Source organism: Sylvia atricapilla, chromosome 3 (assembly GCF_009819655.1).
Source record: "Sylvia atricapilla isolate bSylAtr1 chromosome 3, bSylAtr1.pri, whole genome shotgun sequence".
Taxonomy (NCBI): Eukaryota; Metazoa; Chordata; class Aves; order Passeriformes; family Sylviidae; genus Sylvia; species Sylvia atricapilla.
The window spans coordinates 83,998,181-84,021,572 of NC_089142.1; the positions used below are offsets into that span (position 1 = coordinate 83,998,181).

The 23,392-nt window shown below is 40.4% G+C and overlaps 1 protein-coding gene across 1 annotated transcript in view; it reads left to right on the forward strand.

Moving 5' to 3' along the window:
- The window catches only part of GLP1R (glucagon like peptide 1 receptor), an 84,098-nt gene that overhangs the window by 46,255 nt on the left and 14,451 nt on the right, over window positions 1-23,392 (forward strand). Inside the window, 5 exon segments of the mRNA XM_066316023.1 lie at window positions 6,834-6,943; window positions 9,480-9,586; window positions 12,947-13,100; window positions 14,568-14,727; window positions 23,258-23,318. Of these exon segments, the coding sequence (XP_066172120.1) occupies window positions 6,834-6,943; window positions 9,480-9,586; window positions 12,947-13,100; window positions 14,568-14,727; window positions 23,258-23,318 (592 nt within the window).

Here is a 23,392-nt window from a genome sequence, read left to right on the forward strand (position 1 = left end):
TGAGTTTTGGGCATAAGTCTATGTTTTAACATGTGATTCTAATGAGATTGACAATGTTCAAATAAACTTGTGCCATTAAGCTGCTGTTCCAAAGGTTTTGCAACTTTTTGCACTTAGCTTTAAAAGTAATTAATGTCAGATTCCCTCTGCACTGGCTTTGGATGTTTTTGTTTATTTATGGAGGATGATAGCCAATTCTAGAATATAGTGGAATGATTTAAAACATTGACCATATGGTAACAGGAAACATAGGAGTGGGAAAAGGTATTGCAGATAGCAGAGGCAACAACTACCTCAAACCTTTAAAAAATCTTGTTCATTATTCTGGTCTGTTACAACTGATCATTGTATGCTTAGTGTTTTGACTGCATTAAAGGTAAGAGGGCCTGCTCTGCAGAATTCAGGCATGGACAAATTTGACTTGCCTCTGTGTAAACCACCTGCAAGCAAGAAGCTGAAATTGCTCAGCAGTTGCCAGGGAAGCTGTGTGGGTGCCTTCTTTCTGTCATGGCATACAGGCCACCTCTGAGCATGTCACTGTTAGTTTGCCTCAGTGTCTATTAAGAAATTATTTTCTTTTCAGCAATGGCATCACATGAATGTTGCAGGAAATTAGGTTCCTAGTGAGCTTTGGACCAGGGTCTCTCAGCAAAGACAGAATGTGTGCATGCATTATCCCTTTATCTGTTTTTGAAGGTTGAAGATTTTTGCCGTCTTAAGCCATGACCACCTGTGCAGAGAGAGTATTAAAAAGTACATGTGAAAAAAAGTTGTTTTAAAACATTTTTTAGGTAGCTTTATTGCAAATCATGTGCTTTCCTCTGAGCAGTAAGAATGGTAAGACACTTATAATTCTTGAGTTAAAACATTCCTGGTTAAAAGGTAGTGTATTCCTTGAACTTTGTTGGAACTGCTTTCAGTAAGAAAAAATGGGAATTTTGTGTATGAGATGAGTTTTTATCAGTTATGTTGGAGAAACACCAGAGCAGAGTTTCTGGTGTATAAGCTTCACTCTCTCCCTCACTTCACTGGGCCAAGACTGGGGAAGAGCATTCAGCTCAAGTGAATCTCTTCTAAGCTATCAGTCATTAACAGCCTTTTTTTGTTTGGGCAGTAGCAGGTGGCCGCCTGTGACTGAGCCTGTTGCCTGGAGGAGGACTAGATGGAGGCTGTTTGCCTTCTGCTTCTGGGCAATGGAGAAAGAAGGAATGGCTGTGGGCTGATAGAGTTTGGGAGAGTTCTATTTCAAAGGCACACCTTTCTGTGATCCTGTTGTGTGAATGAGGTCTGAGCTCTGGGCAGCTTCTCTGACTGATGACACAGTGCTGGAGGGTGTCCACACCCCTGGGCTGGGTTTGCCTGGGAGACCCTGCATGGTGCTGGTGTTGGATGGGCCAAGCTGCAGGGCATGAAGGGTCTCATGTGAGTTGTGTTTTCCATTTCTGAGCCCTTCACAGCTCCGCAGAGTGATGCTTTGTGGTAATGGGGAGTCTGACACATTACTGAAAGCATTCCATTTCCACAGCAATGAGACTTGTTTTCACATTTCTGAGAGTAGCTGGCTGCCTGCAGTGCATCAGCTCTATGTTATTTTCATGTCCTGCATTCTGCACTCTCTCAGCTCTTTCATGAGCATTGTCCCATGTATCAACTAGAATCTCAGTGGTGCCTCAAAGTAGAAGGTTTTTTTTGTGTGTGGTTTTTTTTTTTGTTTGTTTGTTTGTTTGTTTTTTTAACATTTCCTATCTCATAAGCATTTTGCTTAATACATTATTCCATAGGTGAAGTGTTTAGGCTCTCACATTGTGATGTGAGTCTCATCTATTTGGAATTTGTTTGATTTATTCTTTTTACATTTTCAGGCTTTTCCTGGGTACAGGTAGCCCAGCTGGTCTTCAGTTGCCTCTGAGTCCTGCACTGTTCACCACTGTTTTGGCAGTGAGTCTGTGACAACCTGACACAGCTGGCATGTGACTACCTAGAAGTCTGTAAGAGCCATCCACTTTGAGTGTTTATGACTCCTAGATGTGGCAGGAATGTTCCTGTCCAGTGTAATAGCATCACATTGTTTTTTCTTCATATTTAAATGAATTGCCTTGTCTTTTTGTCTGATAGCAAATTCCATGTTTCATTTACAGTAAACCTTTCAATTCTCTAATATATGCTAGGGTTCAGGATACACTAGATTTTCCTGTACATAATTTAAAAAGAAGTCTTATCAATAAAAAGAAAATGAAAGTGTGTCATGATGATTGGGAGAGAAAATGCATTGAAGCTAAGCATTCATCCCAATTAGACCTCGTCACTAAGAAATACTTGCATAGGGGAGGAATTCAGAATGAGTTTCAGAAAATGTGTGAAATTATGTTGGGATTTGGGGTTTTTTTGCTTGCTTTTTTTAAAATTAATTCTCCTTTAGCAGTGTGTGGTTTTGGTTTTTGTTTGTTTGTTTTTCAGAAATATAGTCAAACTTCTTGTTTTCGGAGATTATTCCTCATAATAACTTTATCTTGTAGTACTTGTTTATACCTCATCTAATGGCAGTCCAACAAAATTTCCTAGTCATATGACCCTATGGACTTAAACCTCCTGGACTTCACATTAATTGGCTCAAAATATATAATATTTACTGATTCCTGGAGCTGCTTTTGCATAGGTGTTTTGAATGGCTGTTACGGTTTTGGTTTGAATTTCCCGGCAATGCACCATTTATGTGGTGATTTCACATTCACCAAACTTTGTTTACCAACTGGGAGCTAGGATTTTGGGAGGAAAAGGCAAAACAGGCACAATTTAAAAGTAAAAACAGATAGATTTTATTAACATACATTAAGGAAAGATTAAAAAAAAGGGGAAAAAAAGAGACATTCAAACACCTTCCACCCTTCCCCAAACTGTTCACTTTCCCACTCAACACAGAGAGAAAACTATGATTTCAATCAGTTGCCAGCATTTAAACATGATCCTGCATCACTTTAGGAGAGGAGCCTCTCTAGAGTCATGTTCTTCATGCCACAAGAAAAGGTCTCAATGTCACAAACCTGCAACGGCTCAGAATTTTGCAGATTCCATGCAGTCCCACCTATGTTACAGTTTCTCCAGCTGCTTATGGGCCTCTGAATGTTTGGAATATCATTTTAATAATGCTTTTCTAGTACAAAACAAGGATTCTCTTCTATCTCTGAAATCGCCTCTATCTCAAAAGAAAGAGAGACTTCCTTTTATGCCCAGGAGCGGGACCCTAATCACTTCCTCTCCAAAATAATCTTTGTCTCAAAGGCTGAAACATCCTTATTCTTTCCCAGGAGCCGGAGCCATATTATATTCAAAATTCTCAATTAAATCTCATTTATATCAGTACACACAACCCTTTGGCTAGAACTTGCATTCCCCCAAACAGCATTATGGTGTTACAAAAACAGTCCATTTCCCCATAATTCACATCCAGAGAAGTTCAGTCGAAGATGTCTACTTCCTCCATCCCATCTTCCAATAGTATTTAGTAGTTCTTTCACTGACTTTGTCTCAGTGCTGTCTCTCTCCATTTCAAATCACTCTGTCTTCCATGGAGGAGGGAAAAGAGTTAATGTCTTTGCCCAAAATCTTTCTTTCTCCTCTCCAGCTGACTCCTGGAACTTCAAGGCCACAGGTGATGGTGGAGAGAGGAAGGGGGAGAGGGAGCTGCTCAGGAATGCTGATGCATGATCCTCCTGCACCCCTGGTCAGATCTAAAGCAGCAGATCTAAACTTGGATCAGCTCCCTGGAGCTCTGGAGAAAAGTTCTCAAAAGTCTCTCCTCCCTTGGACCAGAGGGTCCATCAGCCAAGCCAAGGGCACGGCTGCTGAGGCCTCCGGCACAGGGCCAGCACTGCTGATCTGAAATCCTCCTCTCCCCATCAGAGGAGCCAGGGGACAGAGGGGACACTGCTGGGGGACAGAGGGGACACTGCTGGCCACGGCCACTCTCCCACAGACAGGGCTCCCCCCCAAGGCCTGGCCTGACTTACAAGGTGATGTTAGCTCCTTGCCAGCCAGAAAAGGAAAAGCCCGAGTCACCTGGGACTTTTGATTTAAGACTGGGTCTCCAGAGCTGTAGGCAACACACTTGTTCATCAGCCAAGCTCTCAATCCATGCTAGAATTTCCTTAGGAAAAAAAGGCCCTTCACATTCATGCTAAAGCACCACAATGGATTACTTCAACTTGTTGACCACTAATATTAAGGGGAGATGAGAGGAGGGGGATGATATGTAAGATCCTTAGTATATTCATAGAATCATAGAATGGTTGGGGTGGAAGGGGCCTGAAAAATCTTATAGTTCCAACCACCATGTCCTGGACTAGGATATCTTCCACTAGGCCAGGTCAAAGTTCCATCCTAGCCAGGTTCCAGCTCTTCCAGGGATGTAGCATCCTCAGCCTCTCAGCATAACCTGTTGCCACTACTCTCCAACTTAACAGTAAAGAATTTCTTTCTAACAGCTACTATAAATCTACTCTCCAGCTTTCTTGTAGCCCCCTTCAGGAACTGGAAGGCTGCTGTAGGGTTTCCCTGGAGCCTTTTCTTATCCAGGCTGAAGCAAAAAAGCTGTTGAAGCCGTATCTCTCATGGCCTTCTCCATGTCCTTTGCAGCCAGGTCTCCTCTGTCCTTCCTGAGAGGATCTATGTTTTCCCTAGTGTTTCTTTTACTCCTGCTGTTCCTATGATGTCTTAAGTTGTAGCTTTCATGTGTTTCAGATTCTGTGCAGCCTAGGTGTGTAGTTCTGAGCCTCATATTAAGTGCCAGTAAGCTCTCTTCACAGAGTAGGTAGACAAAACAAATCCTTTTCCTGCTGGAGACCAAGGACAACCCTTACAAATGTTCAGGCTCAAAAGCACAAAGAACGGTGGGCTGAAGAGAGAAGACAAGAAGGATGGGGCTTCATAACCTGAAGCTGTAATTGGACAATTAAACACCAATATGCAAATAGACCAGAACTTATAAAAGTGTAAGACCTTGTGACCAGCTGTCCATTTTGTGACCATTTTAAGTCCACCTTGGGTGTAGCCCTGGCCAGGCTCTTGTACTGCCCAAGGTGTATCCTTAAAGGCCTTTTAATAAACACGTACTTTATTCTCTAGCTCTGTCCAGCCTCTGTTCCAAGTAACCTTCCCAAGACATCACCTAAAGAAGGATTTTTATTACCCTTGAGCAACATCATAGCAATGCTTTGACATAAGGAACTGATTGTCACTGGCAGTAGATAATGAGAATAGGTGCAGTTAGTGACTGTGAATGTGTGTGTTGCAGATGCTGTACCTGATCGCTTCTTCTGGTTTTGTGTGAACAGATACCCATAATAGGAAGAAAATCTTCTACAAGCACAACTTAATTTTTATATCATCTTTATATTATCTCTTACTATATTCAGTATATTCAGTATAGCAATTATGAAACCAAATAGGCTGTGCCTACCAGAACCATTATCAGTTACCATTTAGCATGCTCATTAAAATGGCTTATTAGAATATTAATGTCTGTATTGTTTTTTAAAACATTTATTTCTTAGAGTTCTCTGCTTCTGACAATTATCAAATGGATTACCAGTTGTCAGCTAACATGCAAATAGCCTGCTGGTTTGTTAGAATTTCAAATAAGTTTTAAAATTTTCCGATTGAACAGAAATGCCAAATTCTAATGGTTCTAGTTTGCAGTTATGAGGGAGCTGACAAAAGAATGAAGTTGCAGCAGGCAAGGCTGAGTTTGAGCAAAAGCTGTAATTGGGAGGTATTTTGATGCCCTTGTAAAACTGAGTCCTCCTAAGTCAACTTCTTATACTCCAAAATATTGTAAGTGTATTTTTCCAGACATTGTCTGGATGCAGGCTAACCCTGGTTGAGGGATTGACCCAGCATTGCTTTTTGAGAGGTAGCTTCATTATATAGAATAGGTCAGTTTAGTGGTCAAAAATGTGATTAGTGAGAAACTTTCTTTGCAAAACAGTTCATTCAAGAGCGCTTCCAGATTGCTTATGTGTATAGCTGTCTAAGTTGTTAGATTTCTCCAGATGCTAGAGAGGGAGGTTTTCTTCATACACTATGACTGACCCTGCATTCCCTTTGCACTTTTTCTCTTGGTGCTTCAGTCTGACATAATTTTATTACGAGCCATTTCAATGTACTTGCTTTTACAAGATCAAGTGGCTAACTTCTCCAGAAAGGTGTTGAATTTATTGCTAATTTTGTTACTCCAACAGGTAGACAGGGGGAATAGAAAAGTACATGGCTAGTTTAGGAAAAGATTTATGGCTTCCTTTTGTAGCACAGATGTTTGTATAAGCATTTACATTTTGAGAAGGTTGTGTTAGCCTACCTGTGCTGAGGTTTCTCTGGGTCTGCATGCTTTCAGGAAAAAGAGAGCATGCTTAGTCTTCATGCACCTTCTTTTCCATGTAAAATCTGTAGCTGAAGCTTAATGTTCCTAGAATTTCTATGTTTCAAAATCTAATATTTTATTGAGCTGGAATTCCCGCATGTTGTAAAATCCACACAAAGACAGCAGCAGTTATTTCAGTCTCTTGTTACTGTGGAATGGTCAGCAAGTGTCCTGGAACATGTCCTGGTGCCGTCTGATACCTTGGCAGCTGCTTGGGGCCCTGAGGACAAGCAGCAGAGCGTTGGAGACAGGCAGGGAGTGGGTGCAGCACTTCCCCTGCCAGGCTGCAGCTTCCCCCTTCAGCCAGGAGAGTGGTGGGTGAGGAAGGAGGGTTGCATGGAGATGCTCTGCGAGCCTTGCCCCTCGGTTGAGCAGGGTCTCCTCCTGCTGACCCTGTGGTTCATTTTGCTCCTGGCAGTGCTGCATGGGCAGGTGTACCGCTTTTGCACCTTGGAGGGTACCTGGCTGCTGAAGGAGAATTCCACCTTGCCCTGGAGAAACCTATCTGAGTGTGAACCCTCTGACCAGGTAAGAGTTTTTCCCATTTCCCCCCCCCCCCCCATCCTTGTTGCTGTTGTTTAGGACAGAGTAGAAGAGAGGAAAAAAAAAGTTGTTGATGCCCACATGTTTTTGTCCTCTTAAAGTAATCTTGAGTGACTCACCTCAGTGAGCCTAATGGTAGAGGACGTCAGGTCTCTCCCCTTCAACAAAGGGAACATGGAGAGTAGGCAAGAGCACGTTTAAATGTACGTGAGAGCCAAGAGTAGTGACTCAGGTCACCCCAGCTGTGGTGCAGTGCAAGGAGCTCAACTGCAGCAGTGACCTACTGTTATTCCTTTGTGTTTTTTCCATTGCCACGTCATTGTAATAGTGACCATTTGCTCTTTCTTGTTAGCAGCTATTAAGGTGATTAAGATGAACTGAACTGAAGGATATTTGCTTTTTCACCTTTGGGCATGGGGCAATCCCTGCCTTTTTTTTGTTGTTGTTGTTTAAGGTTTTTTTGTCTTTATACCTTCATTTTCTGTGGGCGATGGAATTAGGCTTGTCAGTGTTATTTTCTTGCCCTCGTGCTTTTTACTCTGCAGGGAGCTGAGATGTCTGGCACTAAATGAAGGAGAGAACAGGGATTTTCAGAGGATTTTTGACAGCCATTGGCGTCAGCCAGTGCACTGTGTGCGTTCCCATGACACGTGATACCACTACTACTGTGAACCTCCAAGGGCAATGCTTTTCCTCACAGAAACTGAGTGCACTCTATCCCAGGGTACTGGAACCGGTGCATTACCTAGTCAAAACAGTTCGTGAAAGTGCTAAGCACTGCAGGATCTATGCCTTCTGTAATTTCCATTGCTCAGTGCCTCATTCTTCAGAAGGAATAAATGGCTACAAAGTAGGAGATGGAAAAAGAGAGAGTTTCTTTTCTCCAAATATGTGAATTTTAACATTTTCCTTTGACTTGCAGTCTTAATCCTTGCCTTTTTTGTGTTCTGTGCTATACCAGCAGAGCACCTTGTCCTAACGCTATGTGTAAGCCTGGTTGTTTGACTTTTCCTTGTTGGCCATTATGATTTCTTCCAGAGCTGTGTTGGGACATGCCAATGAGTGAGATGCCTAATAGTAACACTTGTTTATTTGGCACTTGCCTCCAATTTTTCATGAACTGATCTGGATTCTGAAACCTTTTGTACATGGTGTCACTCCCTGAAATGTGAACAGCCATGTTTGGTTTTCCAGCTAATGTGTAAAGAGCCCCATAGTAACTAGAGTTTGTGCATCTGGCATGCAGGAACAAAAAGTTGTTTTTATAAGTTTGTCATATGTTACACTGCAGATGTAACTAAAATAAATTCCAGTGTTAGTGAATCTTTATAAATTTAGGTGTAGGATATAATTTTTATCTGTATACATGTTTTAAATTGACAAGTTTCAGTGGTTTGCTTAAGCTTTGATATTGAAGAGATTTACCTTTGCATAAGGCAGCTTTTGTAGCATTCCCTTTAAAGCATTAAACTAGTAAATCTGAGGTACAGCCTGTATGTTCACCTTAAATCCTCCTGGCTGTGCAAAGTACATCTGAACAACTGTACCTAATTTATGAAGTATGAGGAATGTATTCCTTTACACAGCATAGGTCTCAGGAATCAATCACAGAGTTAGCAGCTTGAAAAAGGCAAATAAAATCCCTGAATCTATTTAGACAAAGATACGTGCTTAGAGGTGAACTAGAATACTGAATATGAATGTGCCTCAGAGGCTGAGCAATAAGACTGATAAAATACAGAGCTGCCTGTAAATTTTCAAGTAATTCTCTTCTCTCTAAGGATTTTGGCCAGAATTTTCAAGCAAGGGTCTCAATAATCAAGTTTTCTGTGAATCTGAAGAGAGCCCCCACTGCTCTGTCTGCAGCAGGTTGCTCTCTCTCGAACAGTGCAGTGACACCCAGGTCATGAGATTCTGTTGGGCTGTGGTTTGTTACTAGGAGGTTGCTTAGTTGAGGCAGAAGAGAGATTATCTGGGGGCAGAAAAGGGTTTAGCTATGTGAATGCAAGACATGCTTTGCCTCCAAATCATCAAATAGGACCTGGTTTGTTGCACTTCGAAGTGTAGATGAGAACCCCCCTCACTATCACAGTAAGAAGACTTGCTTGGAGTGCTCAAGTCTGAAAAGATCAGGTCTTCCATTTTTACTGCAGGTCTGAGTTGTGCCTGTGCTTCCTGCCATCAGTTTTAAGACTTGCTTGTGTGGTAATTCACGTCTCTCCAACTTTATTATGAAATAATGTTACATTATCTATTTTTCTAGCCAGGCTGCAAAACCCAACTATTTGAGCGAACACCTGGGAACAGCTGAGGAATTAAGATAAATTTTTTTATTTCTTTAGAGCATATGGAAAGTGGAAGACTGATTTGACATGTGCATTTAAACTTGAAAGTAGAAGAATGATTTTTGGTATCATTATGGAAGTTAGAAAGTAGCTGGGAGAAAAGAACTGAAGGCCATGAGTTCTCTCTTTTCCCCCTCCACTTTTTTGTTTTTCTTTTCTTCTTTATATGCTCTCAGGATGCACCAGAAGAACAGCTCCTGAATTTGTCCATCATATACACCATTGGATATGCTCTTTCCTTCTCTGCCCTTGTTATAGCAACTGCCATTCTCCTTGGATTCAGGTAACTGGTGAAGCTTTGAAGAGAGTGGACTAAAGGTTTTATGTTTTTCTAAATGACACTATCAGAGTTTGACAGAAACATTTTATTATTTTTTCCCTCCTTCCATCACCTCATTATTTCTCTATCTTTTGTCACTTCTGTGTTCTTCAAAAAACAAAAATTCCTTCTCAAAATACAAGCAAAATGGCCAAATTTTTGCAGTTACCCATACGGACATGTGGAACAGGTATTTTTACCATTTGGAATATTTTGTTAGGCAATTTTTTATTTCAATTACATTTCCACTAGAAGAGGTGGTAAAAGAGGGAGGTACAAGAATTCCTTCATGGCCTCACCTTGCAGAAGAGGCGCAAGTCTGAGATGGGCAAGGATATTTAGGAGGAAAATGTTCATCTTGCTGTGCTTGGGGTTACCCAGAGCATAAATCTCAGTCTGGCCTGTATGCCAGCCCTCACATGCAAGATGTGCAGAAATGGATTTTTGACAAAATTTTTATTTTTTGAGAACTTTCAGAAATTCTTATTTCTTGCACAATAGGGAAGAGAGTCTAATTTGAAACTTTAAAAAGCTTGTGAAATAAATTGCTGTCAGCAATAGTGACATACTGAGTTCATCCAGGTTTGCACCTACAAATTCAACAGAGCATATAAAAATCTAGACAATCTTGGGTTGCACATGCCAAAGATACACTGTGTGTGTTTGGTTAAAAAATAAAAGACAAAAACCTCCACTAGACGAAAACACAGCTTTGGATTCTAATAAGGATTTTTTTTTCCCTCTGTAAATGCAAGAGATGTTTTGATTCCAGCCAGACTTTCCTTCACTGTGGGGGTGCTGAGCACAGGAGACTGATAGAACACAAAAAGATGAGATCCTGTTCTGTTGTGGGAAGGAAGTCCCTCTGCCATGAAGCTGATCTCTACAGCCAGTCCCATCCCTCTTGTGTCCTGATGAGGCTGCCTCCTAAAAAAGTATAACGTTCCATGTCCTGGTACTCTTATTTGAAATCAAGTCAGGAACCTTCAGTGCTTTGATCCTTGAGAAATTTCCTAAATTTCCTTCCCCAACTGAAGAATTATCCTTGCCAGTTATTGGTCATTTGCTCTGGTGCCTGCTCTACATTTTAGCAGGGCAGTCTCTTTCCTTTCTTCCCTTATGTATTTAAAAAGGTAGTTACATCTTTTAACTTCTAATTTCCAAAACTAAAATGATGCAAATCTTCTCACATTGAACCATGCATGTTAGCACTGTATTATCCCTTCTCCTTCTGGTGGAGAAGCATAGGTGGGCAATATCAAGGAGGTTTTAAAGTGACTGCAGAAATCATTGACATGCTCACCCTCTGTGAATGCTATGTGATAATTATGATTTGTATGTGTTGTACCTGTGCAACTTTGGGACCTTTCTGAAAAAGCACCAGATGGTCTTGAAGTCTCCAAATGTCTCCCAGGGTAACTGTTTTCTCCTCATTTCACCTATCAATGACACTTTTTGAGTAATCTTAGGACCCAGATGTAAAGGTCACAGAGCACAACCATGTACTTTTTGAAGGAAGGAAAGAAGGAAGAAAGGATGTTTTCTGGCAGGGAACAAAGAGCAATTTTCTAACCAAGGACTGGTAGGAGAGGGAATTTTGATGCCCTGACTTTTGTGGGGTGATGCTTTAGCAAATTTTCCTTCAGTTGTGAAGCAGGGATTGGAGAAGTATACACAAGTGTGTACTTCTCACTTGGAAACTGAGGTTCCAGGGGCAACAGGGGTACCAAGAGTCTTGTAAAAACTGTGCTATCAATCTGTTTTGTGTTCTCCTGTCTAAGTTGTTTAGCAGGAGACAACTTGGTCCTGTACTTCATGAAATATAAGACCTACCCCTGTGTGAATTGCAGTTTCTGGATTTTGAGTGGAAACTCTGCTCATCTCCCCAAAGCTCCTCAGCCTCAACAAATGGGGGTCAAAATCCAATTCAATGACATGCAAATACTGATGGGCCTCTCAGAGTTGTTAGACTACAGAATAACCTTTATATTGACTGTAAAGGTGGTACAGAGGAGGAAACAGTATCTCTCTAGAGTCTTATTTTGCATCCTCTGAAAAAAATGGAAGGAACTCTAATTTCAGTGATGGAAGCTGAATTAGGCTTATAACCTCATGACTGAAACAATTTTAATAACTTGCACTGCCTGTAGCAAAAATACTCAGTAACTACTTGCAGCCTAATTACATCAATAGCCTAATTTACATAACTTTTTCAATCAGGTTGAAATGTGTAGCAGTTGTGAAAGGTAGCAACAAATGAATTTTGAGTTTAAGGAAAATAAATTCTACTAATAGGTAAGTTTTGAAATAAATTGTGACTTAAAAGTGATACAAAAAAATCGATCTGGCCTATGGCAAACAAGTTGCTCTTCAATACAAACCTCTACCTTTCAGACTAAGTCAATTTTTCTAAAAAAATTTTTAGAGCCGTAAAAACCAGACATTTAAATAATTGCTGATTACCATATGTTATACTTGTCTTTTAGCATCTTAAAAATCATACCCAGTGTAACTTCCTTTGAAATGAAGTGTGTACCCTTGCAGAGCCGGGAGAAAAATGTTTGTGAATAGGGCTGGTAAAATATTGGCAGTACTCTGCAATTCGATGCCATTTACATGACTGTAGTTTCTTTTGCTATCCCTTAACATGCTTTTTTTTTTTGACAAGTAGCAATTTTATTGTCTTTGCAGCTGGCTGCTGAAATTCAAGCGGATTTTTCCTTTGTTTTTTTGTTTTCAATTCTGAATGCAGAGGTGAAAAATCATTCCTTTTACTTCTACAGAAAGTATTTACAATTCTCCCAGAAGGCAACTTGAATGTAGATTTTTCTCTTGTTGTCAAAGGGTGATTTGCAGGTGGATGGTTTTTCATTGTGGGTTTGAGCACAGCCAGAAGCTGCACTGCACACCAGTCCTGAGCTTTGCCAAGGTAAACTTGAGTAGTGACATTGGGGTCAATTCAGAGCAATTAGCTTCAGCATTATGTGGAACTTGACTTTTTTAATCCTTTCAGATAAGGCTTCTAAAACTGACTTTATTTTTACACTTTTTAAGCTTTTGAAATATTTTTTTTTTCTTAACACACCTATCTTCTTCCTTTCTCTAAACATTGGCTCTAAGGGCTGAAGTTTTCAATGTGTTTTCCTTGATAGTATTTTCATCCCAAAGACAGTTTGAAATCCCTACAGCCATTCTCAAGTTATGGGATTTCCTCTGGTGCCTCCTGATTTCTTACAGGGCTTGTTGTTCCCTTTCTTAGTCCTGTTTCTGATGTTGCATGTTTTATGTAGGTAGTGGATCGTGACTAGATTTTTCTTTTAACAGACATCTGCACTGCACAAGGAATTACATTCACCTGAACCTCTTCACCTCTTTTATCCTCCGGGCTATATCTGTTTTCATTAAAGACTCTGTGGTGAAGTGGATGTACAGCACAGCCACACAAGAGTACCAGTGGGAAGGACTTATAGCCTTCCAGGTAAGGGCAGACACTGTGGTCATTCTCAGCATATTGAAGTTGTCACTGTGGTGTGTCTGCATGGCAGCAGGTCATGCAGATGGCATGATGGCATGACACGTTTCTCTCCCTGTGGGAAGTTTGCCCACACTAGACAGAGGAACAAGAAGCTGATCTTTTTGCATACATATATATATATATACATACAGCAATGCCAATATCTTCTTTCTATGCTGCAGTTTCGTTTCTTTCTAGCAGTGTGACAAGAGGGCATTTATTTCCCTAAGCCAGCATTTTTTATGATAGAACTGTCCATCTGGTCTGTTAGTTGTCCACCAGCTAAGTTGGTAGTTCTTGGTCATCTCTATATAATCTCTTAATGACCAGAAAAAAGGGGAAGCATCTGATTAAAATGCAAATTTGAAAGCATTTAGAAAAGCTTTGGGAAAATAGGCTAATTAAATACTTCTAATTGATGAGAGAGGATATACAAGTCTTTTGTAAATAATGGTGAAAGTGTGCCCTTCCCCATTTGGATTTGGAATGGAAAATGTACTTGAAACCTCAAAGAAAGGTAGCTTTATTATCTGTAAAGTTCTTGTGACTCTAAAACATGGGTATGGCATTTGCTGCTGCAGTACAGGATTGGAGTGGTAAAGGGAAACCCTGATGCATTCTTAGTGCCCATCCTTTTCTCACACTGCCTAAGGCAGAAGTGCTAAAATGACTCAGTGAATCTTATATGATGGTTGATTTTTTTTCTCATCTGCAGTTTATCAGTTGTCAGAAAATAACATTGTAAAACACATCTTAAATGGTTTGGAAATATTTGTATTGGATTGTCAGTCATTTCCTCTTTCCAAAAAGTGTAGACTTTATGATTTTACACACGGTTTACTCAATAGTGGTTTCATCAGGTCTGATGGATATGTTAATAAGGTAATCAGGTTTCACACTTATCTGAAGCCCTACTGATCATCTCTGTAATTTACTAGCTCTGAGAGAATTTGTACTTAAATGGAGTGCACTGGACAACATTGCTATTCTATGAAAATATCCTTTGCTTTGGCAAATAGTCAACCTTACGGCATCCATTTTTTTTTTTTTTTAATAGAGAAATTCTCAACTGCAAAATAGAGTATCCAGGAAAGTGGAAGATTTACTGACTGTGGTTAATATATTACTTTTCACTTGTTCTTTTTATCTTTATTCATGTTTTTGAAAAATAAAATCCATTGCTTGTTGAGAGGAAAAAACAGACAACATGTACTTTTTTTTTTAAGGAGTAATGTTGTTGAAAGCATCTGTCTGCTGTGCATAGCAGCTATTACTGGCTTCTGTCCATTCAGTAATAAAATACATGATAAGTTTAGCAAGCTCTTTTTTTTGAGGAGGAAGAGTAGGAAGGAGAACCAGTCTTTTGAGTTAGTGTTCTTTTATTCTCAGTCCCTGTTGCATTACTTTGGGCTGTGCTTTTTTCTGTCACAGGAATCACTCAGCTGCCGTTTGGTCTTCGTGATGATGCAGTACTGTGTGGCTGCAAACTACTACTGGCTGCTGGTGGAAGGCATGTACCTGTACACACTGCTGGTGCTTTCAGTCTTCTCTGAGCAGAGGATTTTCCGCCTTTATCTCTGCATTGGCTGGGGTGAGTTGGTTTTTCCTTTTGTCCACCTGTGGCTGCACTGGCAGATGTATAAGAGGAAAACTCGTGTGTCCTAGTACTAGTACTTCCCAGTTCAAGTCCTGCACTCTGCATTCCCTTTTTGTTCCAAATCCCTTACCTTGTTTGGGCTGGAGGTGTGTGGTCACAGCTCCTGGATGCTCATGGCACAGAGGCTGTGTGACATACAGAAACTCACCAAACCAGTGGCAGGCACATGGGACTTCTCCTGCAGAACTTCAGCTTCCCAGAACAAATGATGTGTGGGTGGTTCCAGCTGGGTGTGGACTTTTCTGGACTGTCCTGCTTAATCTCCTGAAAGTTTCCCATTGCATTAAAAGACGTGTTAACTACTCATGGTGCAAAATAGCAATATCCTCATCTGGGCAAGGACAACAGTAGAGAAATGGGGGCAGCATGAGGGGAGGTGATGCAAAGGTGCTGATGGACAAGGGATTGCTAGCAGAGAGGTGTCAGGTTGGCTAAGTGGGCAGAGCAGGTCAAAGAGGATTGTCTGGGAAAAAAAGGATTGGGGTGCATGTGCCATGGGCACATGTGTGCTTGAAATCAAGGACTGTGATACCTCGAAATCAGCTGGTTGAGCAAGAGTCACCTTCTGTAGAAAGACTAAAGCTTTGATTCTTGCACTGTATAGCTCACCTGAAAATACATTGAAGTTTGGGGTTAATCCTACTTTTGGAGTGATCTTGCATGTACTTTTATTGCATTTTTTCCCTTCCTCTTTTCTACCTTCCCCTTTTGGTGGAATCAGGCCACTTTTGGAAAGATGAAAGTAAATCCAAGTAAATACTACAAGTGCTTTCACAGATGCTAGTTGGAACATTTAAATTGCTTTGATTCTCCTTCTCTCTCTATGGATTTTGATTGTGAATATTTTAGCAAATTAGTTCACTGGAAAAAATGTATATAAATGGCATATTATTGTGAATTACCTCATTCTACAAAAACGTGATCTATAAGGGGAAAAGGTTTTCTGGCATATTGATAGGAATAAATAAATAAATGCAAATAATAGCAGTTTCCTGCTGGAGAATTTTATTTAAAGTTCTCTATCTTCCATATTCTTTCATGTCAGGCATGTAGCAAATGCAGCACCATTTTGTTTAACATCTGAACTATATGTTTTCATTAGACCCCTATATGTTTTAATTAGGCCCTCAATTTAATTAAAAAAAAAAGGGGGGGAACTATCCTGAATCAGTGAGTGAGGCCATGAAAAGAAATGGAGAAGAAATCAGAACAAAATTATATCTAGTCAAATCCTCAGGGGATTGTGTTGTTTTATAAGAGGGTTAGGCTGCTTTTGGTCTGAATCACTTCTATTAAGCATTTGTCTCCTGCAAATGCAGAAGGATGAAACAGATGACGTTATTTTTGGCTTTGTTCTCCCTTTACAAAGGTGATTTTGCTATTGTATATTAAATTTCTAGATGAGTTTGTGGAAATGAGCAGCAATGCAAAAACTTGGCACTAGATACATGGGTTTCATCCAAGCTTCCTAGAAAAGCTCTGTCTGTGCCATTCAATCATTATCTATACAGTTTCTTGCTCTTCCATATGTATCTGCGTGTGTAAATCTTGCATATCTTCAAATCTTCTTTACCTTCAAATGCAGAAGCATCTGCTCTTTCAGTGTCCCCAGATTAGTTATACCAGATAAGTTTCATCTCTAACCAGTGGAAAGATATGAAGATTTTTCCCTTTCTTTCTGCTTCTTCATTGATGATTCCATTTTTTGGCTGCTCAAGTCCCTCACCAGCTGACTTTTTACAATGCAATGCTCAGAAGATTTTTATTTAATTTGGTTTATGAGCTGCTTGATAGCCTCAGTGTAATGCTGAGGCTTCAGAGAGAGACAGTAGATTCCTGCTTGAACTGTTGTCCTGCTCTTTGGAATAGTTAATCAACTGTAAAAATTAAGCTGGAACAAAAAATAAATATTTGTTTGATTGCTAGAGCTAATTTGATACTCTGACCCTTTGTTCCATTAATGAATTGTCTTCTTACAGGATAATTTTTTAACTTGTTCATTTCTCATAATCTGATGAATATTTATGTGTAAAAATTTCACGTTTGTATTGCTCAAAAGCGTAGTCCCTTCATGTTGTTATTTCTTACAATTATAACTGAAGATTGTGATCACTCTCAGACATGCCAGAGTCTGCTCTCCTGAAGCCCAGGGTAGTGAGCTTGATGTGCATCCTCCTCACTGCCCTAAGGTCCTTGAATTCCATCATTTCATGGTCACTGCAGCCAAGGCTGCCCTTGAGCTTCACATTCCCATGAGCTCCTCCTTGGTGAGAACAAGGTCCATCATGGCACCTCTTCTCATTGGCTCTTCTGTCAGTTGGAGAAGGAATTTATCATCAGTGTGATCCAGGAAACTCCTGGATTGCTTATGCCCTGCTGTGCTATCCCTCCAGCACATATCTGAGTGGTTGAAGTCCCCCAGGAGGATGAGTTTCTGGCTGTGAGGCTGCTCCTGTCTGTCTGTAGGAGGGCTTCCTGGTTAGGCAGCCTACAGCAGACTGCCCTATAATGTCACTTGTCCCTGTCCTCCTTTTAACCTGACCCATAAGCTCCTAGTCAGCTCCTCATCCATCCCCAGGTGGAACTGCATGCACTCCAGGTGCCACTGATGTGGTGACACCCTCTCCTGCTCTCCCCTGCCTGGCCTTCCCAAAGAGCCTGTGGCATTCTGTTCCAGCACTCCAGTGAGGAGCAATCCCACCATATCTCTGTGATGCCAAGTGAGATCATAGCTCTGCAGGTACTGGCACTGGCATCCTGTTGGTAGGAGTGAGATGGATTAAGGCTCCCATTCCCCAGTAACTTTAGTTTAAAGCCCTCTTCGCAGGCTTGGCAAGCCTATGACTAAAGATTCTCTTTCCCTTCTCTGTCAGATTCAGCCCACAGTAGACCAGTTGTTTCAAGATATTCCAAATATATTTTTGTTATATGATAATATCAGATCAGTTCTAAAGTCAGTTTTTAGACAGTAGTCCATTTATTATCAGTTCAAATGACTTAATTATTCTTTGCTGTTGAAATGTTTATAAAGGGAAAATTCTGGTTTTCTTGCATTATTGTACTTCACAAAACCTAGAAAAGTCATAAAATCTTGATAGACCTATGAAAACTAATGTAGTTTCATAAATTGGGAGTCATTTATACTAACATCATATATATTGATAGGATTCTATAAACCTTCCCTATTACTTGTGAGGTAACTGTATTCCTAGTGGCCACTTCTTTGCTGAGATTTCATGCTATACTAGGCTTTGAGATGTTTCAAATTTCATTTCATTTCATTTTTCCAATTTCATTTAATGTGGAATATGTCTTGCTTATATGTTTTATTTCTTCATCAAAGCAAACTTTCATACATTTGTGTCAATCTTAAGTTCCACATATCTTACTGCAAAAACAATTGCATATTCCATTTTCAGCACTGATGGAGAAAAACAAGGCAGAAACACCTAGCAGCATCAAAACCCCAGAATTTTTAATAGGCTAATGGAAGAGCGGGTATGTGAGAGGTTTCCTTCACTCTAGAGGTCAGTACAAGCACAGCTACAACAGCTGTCAATTCACATAGTCATTTGCACTTGCAGAAAAGAAAGTCTGTTGCTATATGCTGCTGGTACCTGGTGCTTCCTTGGGAAATCCTTGCCCATGGATCTCGCTTTCTAGAGAGGAGAAAAAACATTTATAAGAAAGGGGTGAAGAAAACACCCAACCTAACTACAGAGATCAAGATCATTACTTTTTTGTTTTGTTTATTTCTCAGTATGGGCAGACTGGTCTGAATCAGTGTCCAGGACACCAACCCAGTGTTCATCATGTCTGAGCCCATGGCAGGAGTTGCTGTCAGTACTGTACTGAATAGTCTGTGGAGAGGAGCAGTCTATACTGTAAGGCTGCTGTATCAGCAGTTTTTAGTGGAAAGGGGACCTGTTCACATGTAGGAGTAGAGAGGAGGGAAGAATGGGGGAACAACAGAAACATCCCACAGTGACTTTGGGTGGCCTCCAGACAGGAGACCATTTTCAGCACTAAAGGCTAAGAAGGAAATGTTAATAAGCAGCAAAATATTCTCTGAGCTTCTGTGGTAATTTTACACCCAGTTGCACTTGCAGCAGGAAAACACCATAAAAAAAATAATCTGCTTCCTTCCAAGCCTTGGCAATCCAAATTTGCTCTAAGGAGGAATACTTTGAGGAAAGAAGCTATTAAAAGCAGGAAGCCTGGCTAGGGCATCAAAATCTACATCCTGATTGCAAGGAAGATATGAGTGGAACAGAACCAGTAAAAAAACCTTCCTTCAGAAGCCCACTATGAACTCAGTGTAGCAACAGGATGCATTCATTGCACTGACCACTTCTTCTCTATTTTCAAATGAAAACTCTGCTTCAGACAAGGAAGTAAAAATAGATTTTATGTCCAGACTGATCTTGGTAAGAAATGCGTGTCACGAGTTCCTCTTAATCCTCTTCACTCTGTGGCATCTAAGTTAAACTCTTTCATGTTTTTCCTTTCTTAAGAAGGAAAAAAAATGTTTCATCTTTTCTTCTCACATCATCAGTGCTTTTACTCTTTTTACATGTATCATATTTACTTATTTATTTCAGTTCCTTATGGCATCATTCTTGCACTCCTTTGTCAATCAGTTGATCATGTCAGAACACCTTTGATACTTGAAGAAGCATCCAAGATGAAAGAGAATGAAAGAAGAATGGACTTGCTCTGACAGCAGAAATGTCCTTCTGGTTTATGTGCCTGATTTTCTCAGAGGTTGAACTTACCGCTCATGGGAACGAGGGATGTCAGGTTATGGGTAAAATACTGAGAACAGCCCTAAAATGCTGTATTCAGAGTATGTTCTTATTTAAGAGTTTCAGCAGGATGGCAGCACTCTGGTTTTTCAGAGATAAATCTGCTTCAGGAAGAATCTCTAATCAGCACAGGAGGATGAGGGGAGCCTCTCGCTCCTCATATGTCTTTCATGAATTTGCCTCCACATCAAGTGAGGTACAATACAAAGCTACAAATGTGTGTCTGTAAGAATGGAAACTTGCTTGCACATGGAGGTAAGGAAAAGATGATGGCATAGAATAGCACCATCTGGTGACATCTCTCTTTTAATGGGGACACCATGGGTTCCAGAACAAACCCGAGCTCTTCTGTTGTTACCAAAATATTTCAGATCTGTTAAATGAAGAGACTGATTTTTGCATGCTGCTATCAGGGCATGGTAACTTCTATTAGCAGCTGCAGGAATTTCTTGCCCCTCTGATTAGGGATAGTGGAACATTCTGAAAATGCCAACCTTTGCCAATTTTCTCAACTTTTTGTTCTCTTACCTACCCCATTATTTTGCTATTTGGAAAAAACAACTGTTTTTCCAACTCTTTTTTTACCTTACTATGCAGGCACCTGGCCAGGTATAGAATATGTAAGCTAGACTGAAACTAAGTAGGTTGTGCTGCTTATTTATGCAGTGGGGTGTTAAGATGTTGATTTGGCAGTTCCATTACTTTCTCATCATCCATAATATATATTATTATTGTAGCCTATAATTCAGATGCCCAGTCATTTGAAGTTGAACTTTATTAGCTGAGCTGTCAGCAGGCTTATTTTCTACTACACTTGGCAGATTTCATAATCACCATGTAGTGTTCAAAGATTTTGGGTCAGCTATCAACCTGCAAGAATTAAGATAGTGGTGTTTATCATGATCAGGCTGTTGCAATTTCTGGCATCTTCAGCAGTGATCCAGTACAGAAGAAAAAGTAGACATTATCATTTCCAGAATTCAGAGACTTTTCTCTGGTCAAGTAATCTCAGAAAAGATTAATCTCAGAGCTTTCTGTGTGACAAAAAAAGCAAAATCAGAAAGAGTTCAGCCAACATCTTAAATAAATGCCTCCTGTAAATGAGGGCAGTTTTTTCCTTGGGTATCTGATATACTTTGAATAGCAGTAGGAGGAGAAAGAAGTGTGAGACTGAGACTCAAATGCATCAAAAGTGTTATGTTGGAAGCCTAGGAGTGGAATACACCACTGATTCTGTTAATGAAACATGGTCATCTGTGATGTTTATTCAATGAGTTGTATTCTGTTTACTTCCACTGCCTGCTCAAACCAGACAGAATTCTCTTGACTGAGTGAAGTAACCAGAATAATATGGTTTTTTGCCAGTTAATGCAGGCTAATTAGATATCAAGATTGTTAATTAGTCTTTGGACAGTCTCAGTGATCCTTGCAAACTGCAGCTATTGCAGAGATGCTTCATATTTCCTCTTTTGCTGTGATGGAGGGAATTCTGCAGGCTTGAAGTGAATTAGGGAATGTTCTTGGGGCAGTCTCCTCTTTAGATCTTCACTAGGGCTTTGGAAAACTGCATGCATTCCCATCTGCTGTGGCTGTGTCCCAGACAGTTTCCAGAGCAATCCATTTCTCAAGACAAGGCTATGTGAATTTGGTAGATGTCGGGTAGTATACATGCAGTAGGCTTTGAAGATCAGTGCAAATTCATGTGTATATTGCACTGTTAAGTCTTGGTGTCTCAGACTAAAATGTGCATTGCCAGCATAGAAAATTGTGTGACTGATGGTGCTGCAATACCAAGACACCACCTGTGTGGATCACAAGTGAGAGTGGGCAGAGAATATTGGACAAGTTGCTTTATACTTGCTGCCTATTAATTTGCATAATATTTGCATAGCTGATGGAATTCTATTTTATCAGCCTCCCTCTAGTTAGGCTCTTTTGAAATATAGTATTAATAATAGGTTCTCAATTCAAATGTCAAGTGATTTGATTAAACATGGAGAGATTTCTGATGTATCCAGAAGACTGAGATATCCACAAGTCATTGTTATCACTTGATCTATCAAATTATATATCCACTGACATACACCCTTTGTGCTCTCAGTGTTTGTCTTGTCCTGTAAGTTTCATATTAAGATGTCTTAATGCTCAGCAAAGTCAAGAAAGGAATAATTCAAACTATAATTTGTTTCTGTGAATCAAAGTCTCATTTGGTTTGGAAGTGATGTGCAGTGAGCCCATTTTAATCTCTTTATACGACTATCAAGGCAGCATAAAGTTTTTGATAGCTTTGCTCTCAAAATACTGTGTATTCTCAGTATCAAGCAAATACATGGAACATGGTAGCTTTTGCCCAAATAATCTCTACTTAATTCATTATCTTTGCAATTATTTTAATTATTGGGTTTTTTCCTTGCTGTCCTTTGTTCTCTTTTTTATTTTTTTTAATTAACTGATGGAGAATATTATTATTCTGTGTCTGTAGTATTTAGCTGTTCCGATAGCAGAGAAATTCTACAGTATAACAAAAACGAAGGGTTTTTTTTACTGATAATACCTAATAAAGATAGTGCTTGAGGTATTCAGACTGTGGGAGATCACCAGTTTCCTTGTGGCTTCTGATGACACGAACTGGCATCTGCCCTGTGCAGAACTTACTGCTGCAGCCTGATGTTCTTATGGTCCCTCACCTCTACTGGTTCTTAACAATAAAGTAACAAAGTACGCTGAATGTTGCTCTTTCTGTACAATGCACATGCAGCATCAGACACTGTCCAAGGAGAAATCAGACCATCTTGATCTATCCTTCAGAAGAAATTCCTCTTCCTTTTGAGTCACAACCTACTTTACCTGCCTTGTGTGCATTTTTATCATTCTCTGTACTGAGTATCGGTTGGCAGATGCACGTCAAAATTACTTTTAATGATCTAGGCTCTTCATAAATGAAAGAAGTTAATTGGAGAGTCTTTGACACTGTAAAGTAGGTAATGAGAGCCAGCTTACTTGGCTTGTCTCGCTGCCCTTCACAGCCCAGAAGAGCTGAGCAGCCGTAGCCCATGCGCTCAGGGGAAGGTAGGGCCAAGCCTCTCCTCGCTGCCAGCTTCATCTGCTGTCTTTGCTGCAGCCACTCAAGTCCACACCAGTACCACAGCCAGAACTGGGACTTCTCTGTGGAGCAGGACACTTGCTGGGTGTGCCCACACTCCCTCTGCCATGGGGGCCATGTGGGGTTGGGCATGCTCCAGCCTGGATACCAATAGTCAGCCTGAACTTGGTCCTGATCGAATATAGTGTAGGTGACCCACAAACAGAAATTTAGACACAAAAGTTTTGGTCAGAACACACTGCACCCCTCTCTGGCAGAGAGTATAGAGGCTAGTAGAGTTTCCAAAATTTTAATTCCCTTGGCCTGTCCGTGAAATATCCACAGAAGTGGTGATTGCCTGTTATGGGGCACTTGTGTGGTTCATTTTTCATGTCTGTTGAGAACTAGGTAGGAGCTTAGTTTGTGGCAATCTGTGTTGGATAAGGAGCTGCAACCCTGACACCAGTTAATTGTGTTGCTCATCATTATGTGAGGGGATGGGGGGAGAGGGAGTTTTCCTTCTCTCTGCTTTTCCCAGTCATAGTGTGAATGTCAGCCTTGTCTCCTCTCTTTTCAGGTGTGCCAATGCTGTTTGTTATCCTCTGGGGAACTGTGAAGTACCTTTATGAAGATGAGGGGTTGGTTTAGTTCTGATTTTTATAGCTATCTCATTTGTGCTGTATGTGTGCACCAGCAGGTCACTGTTTGCTTT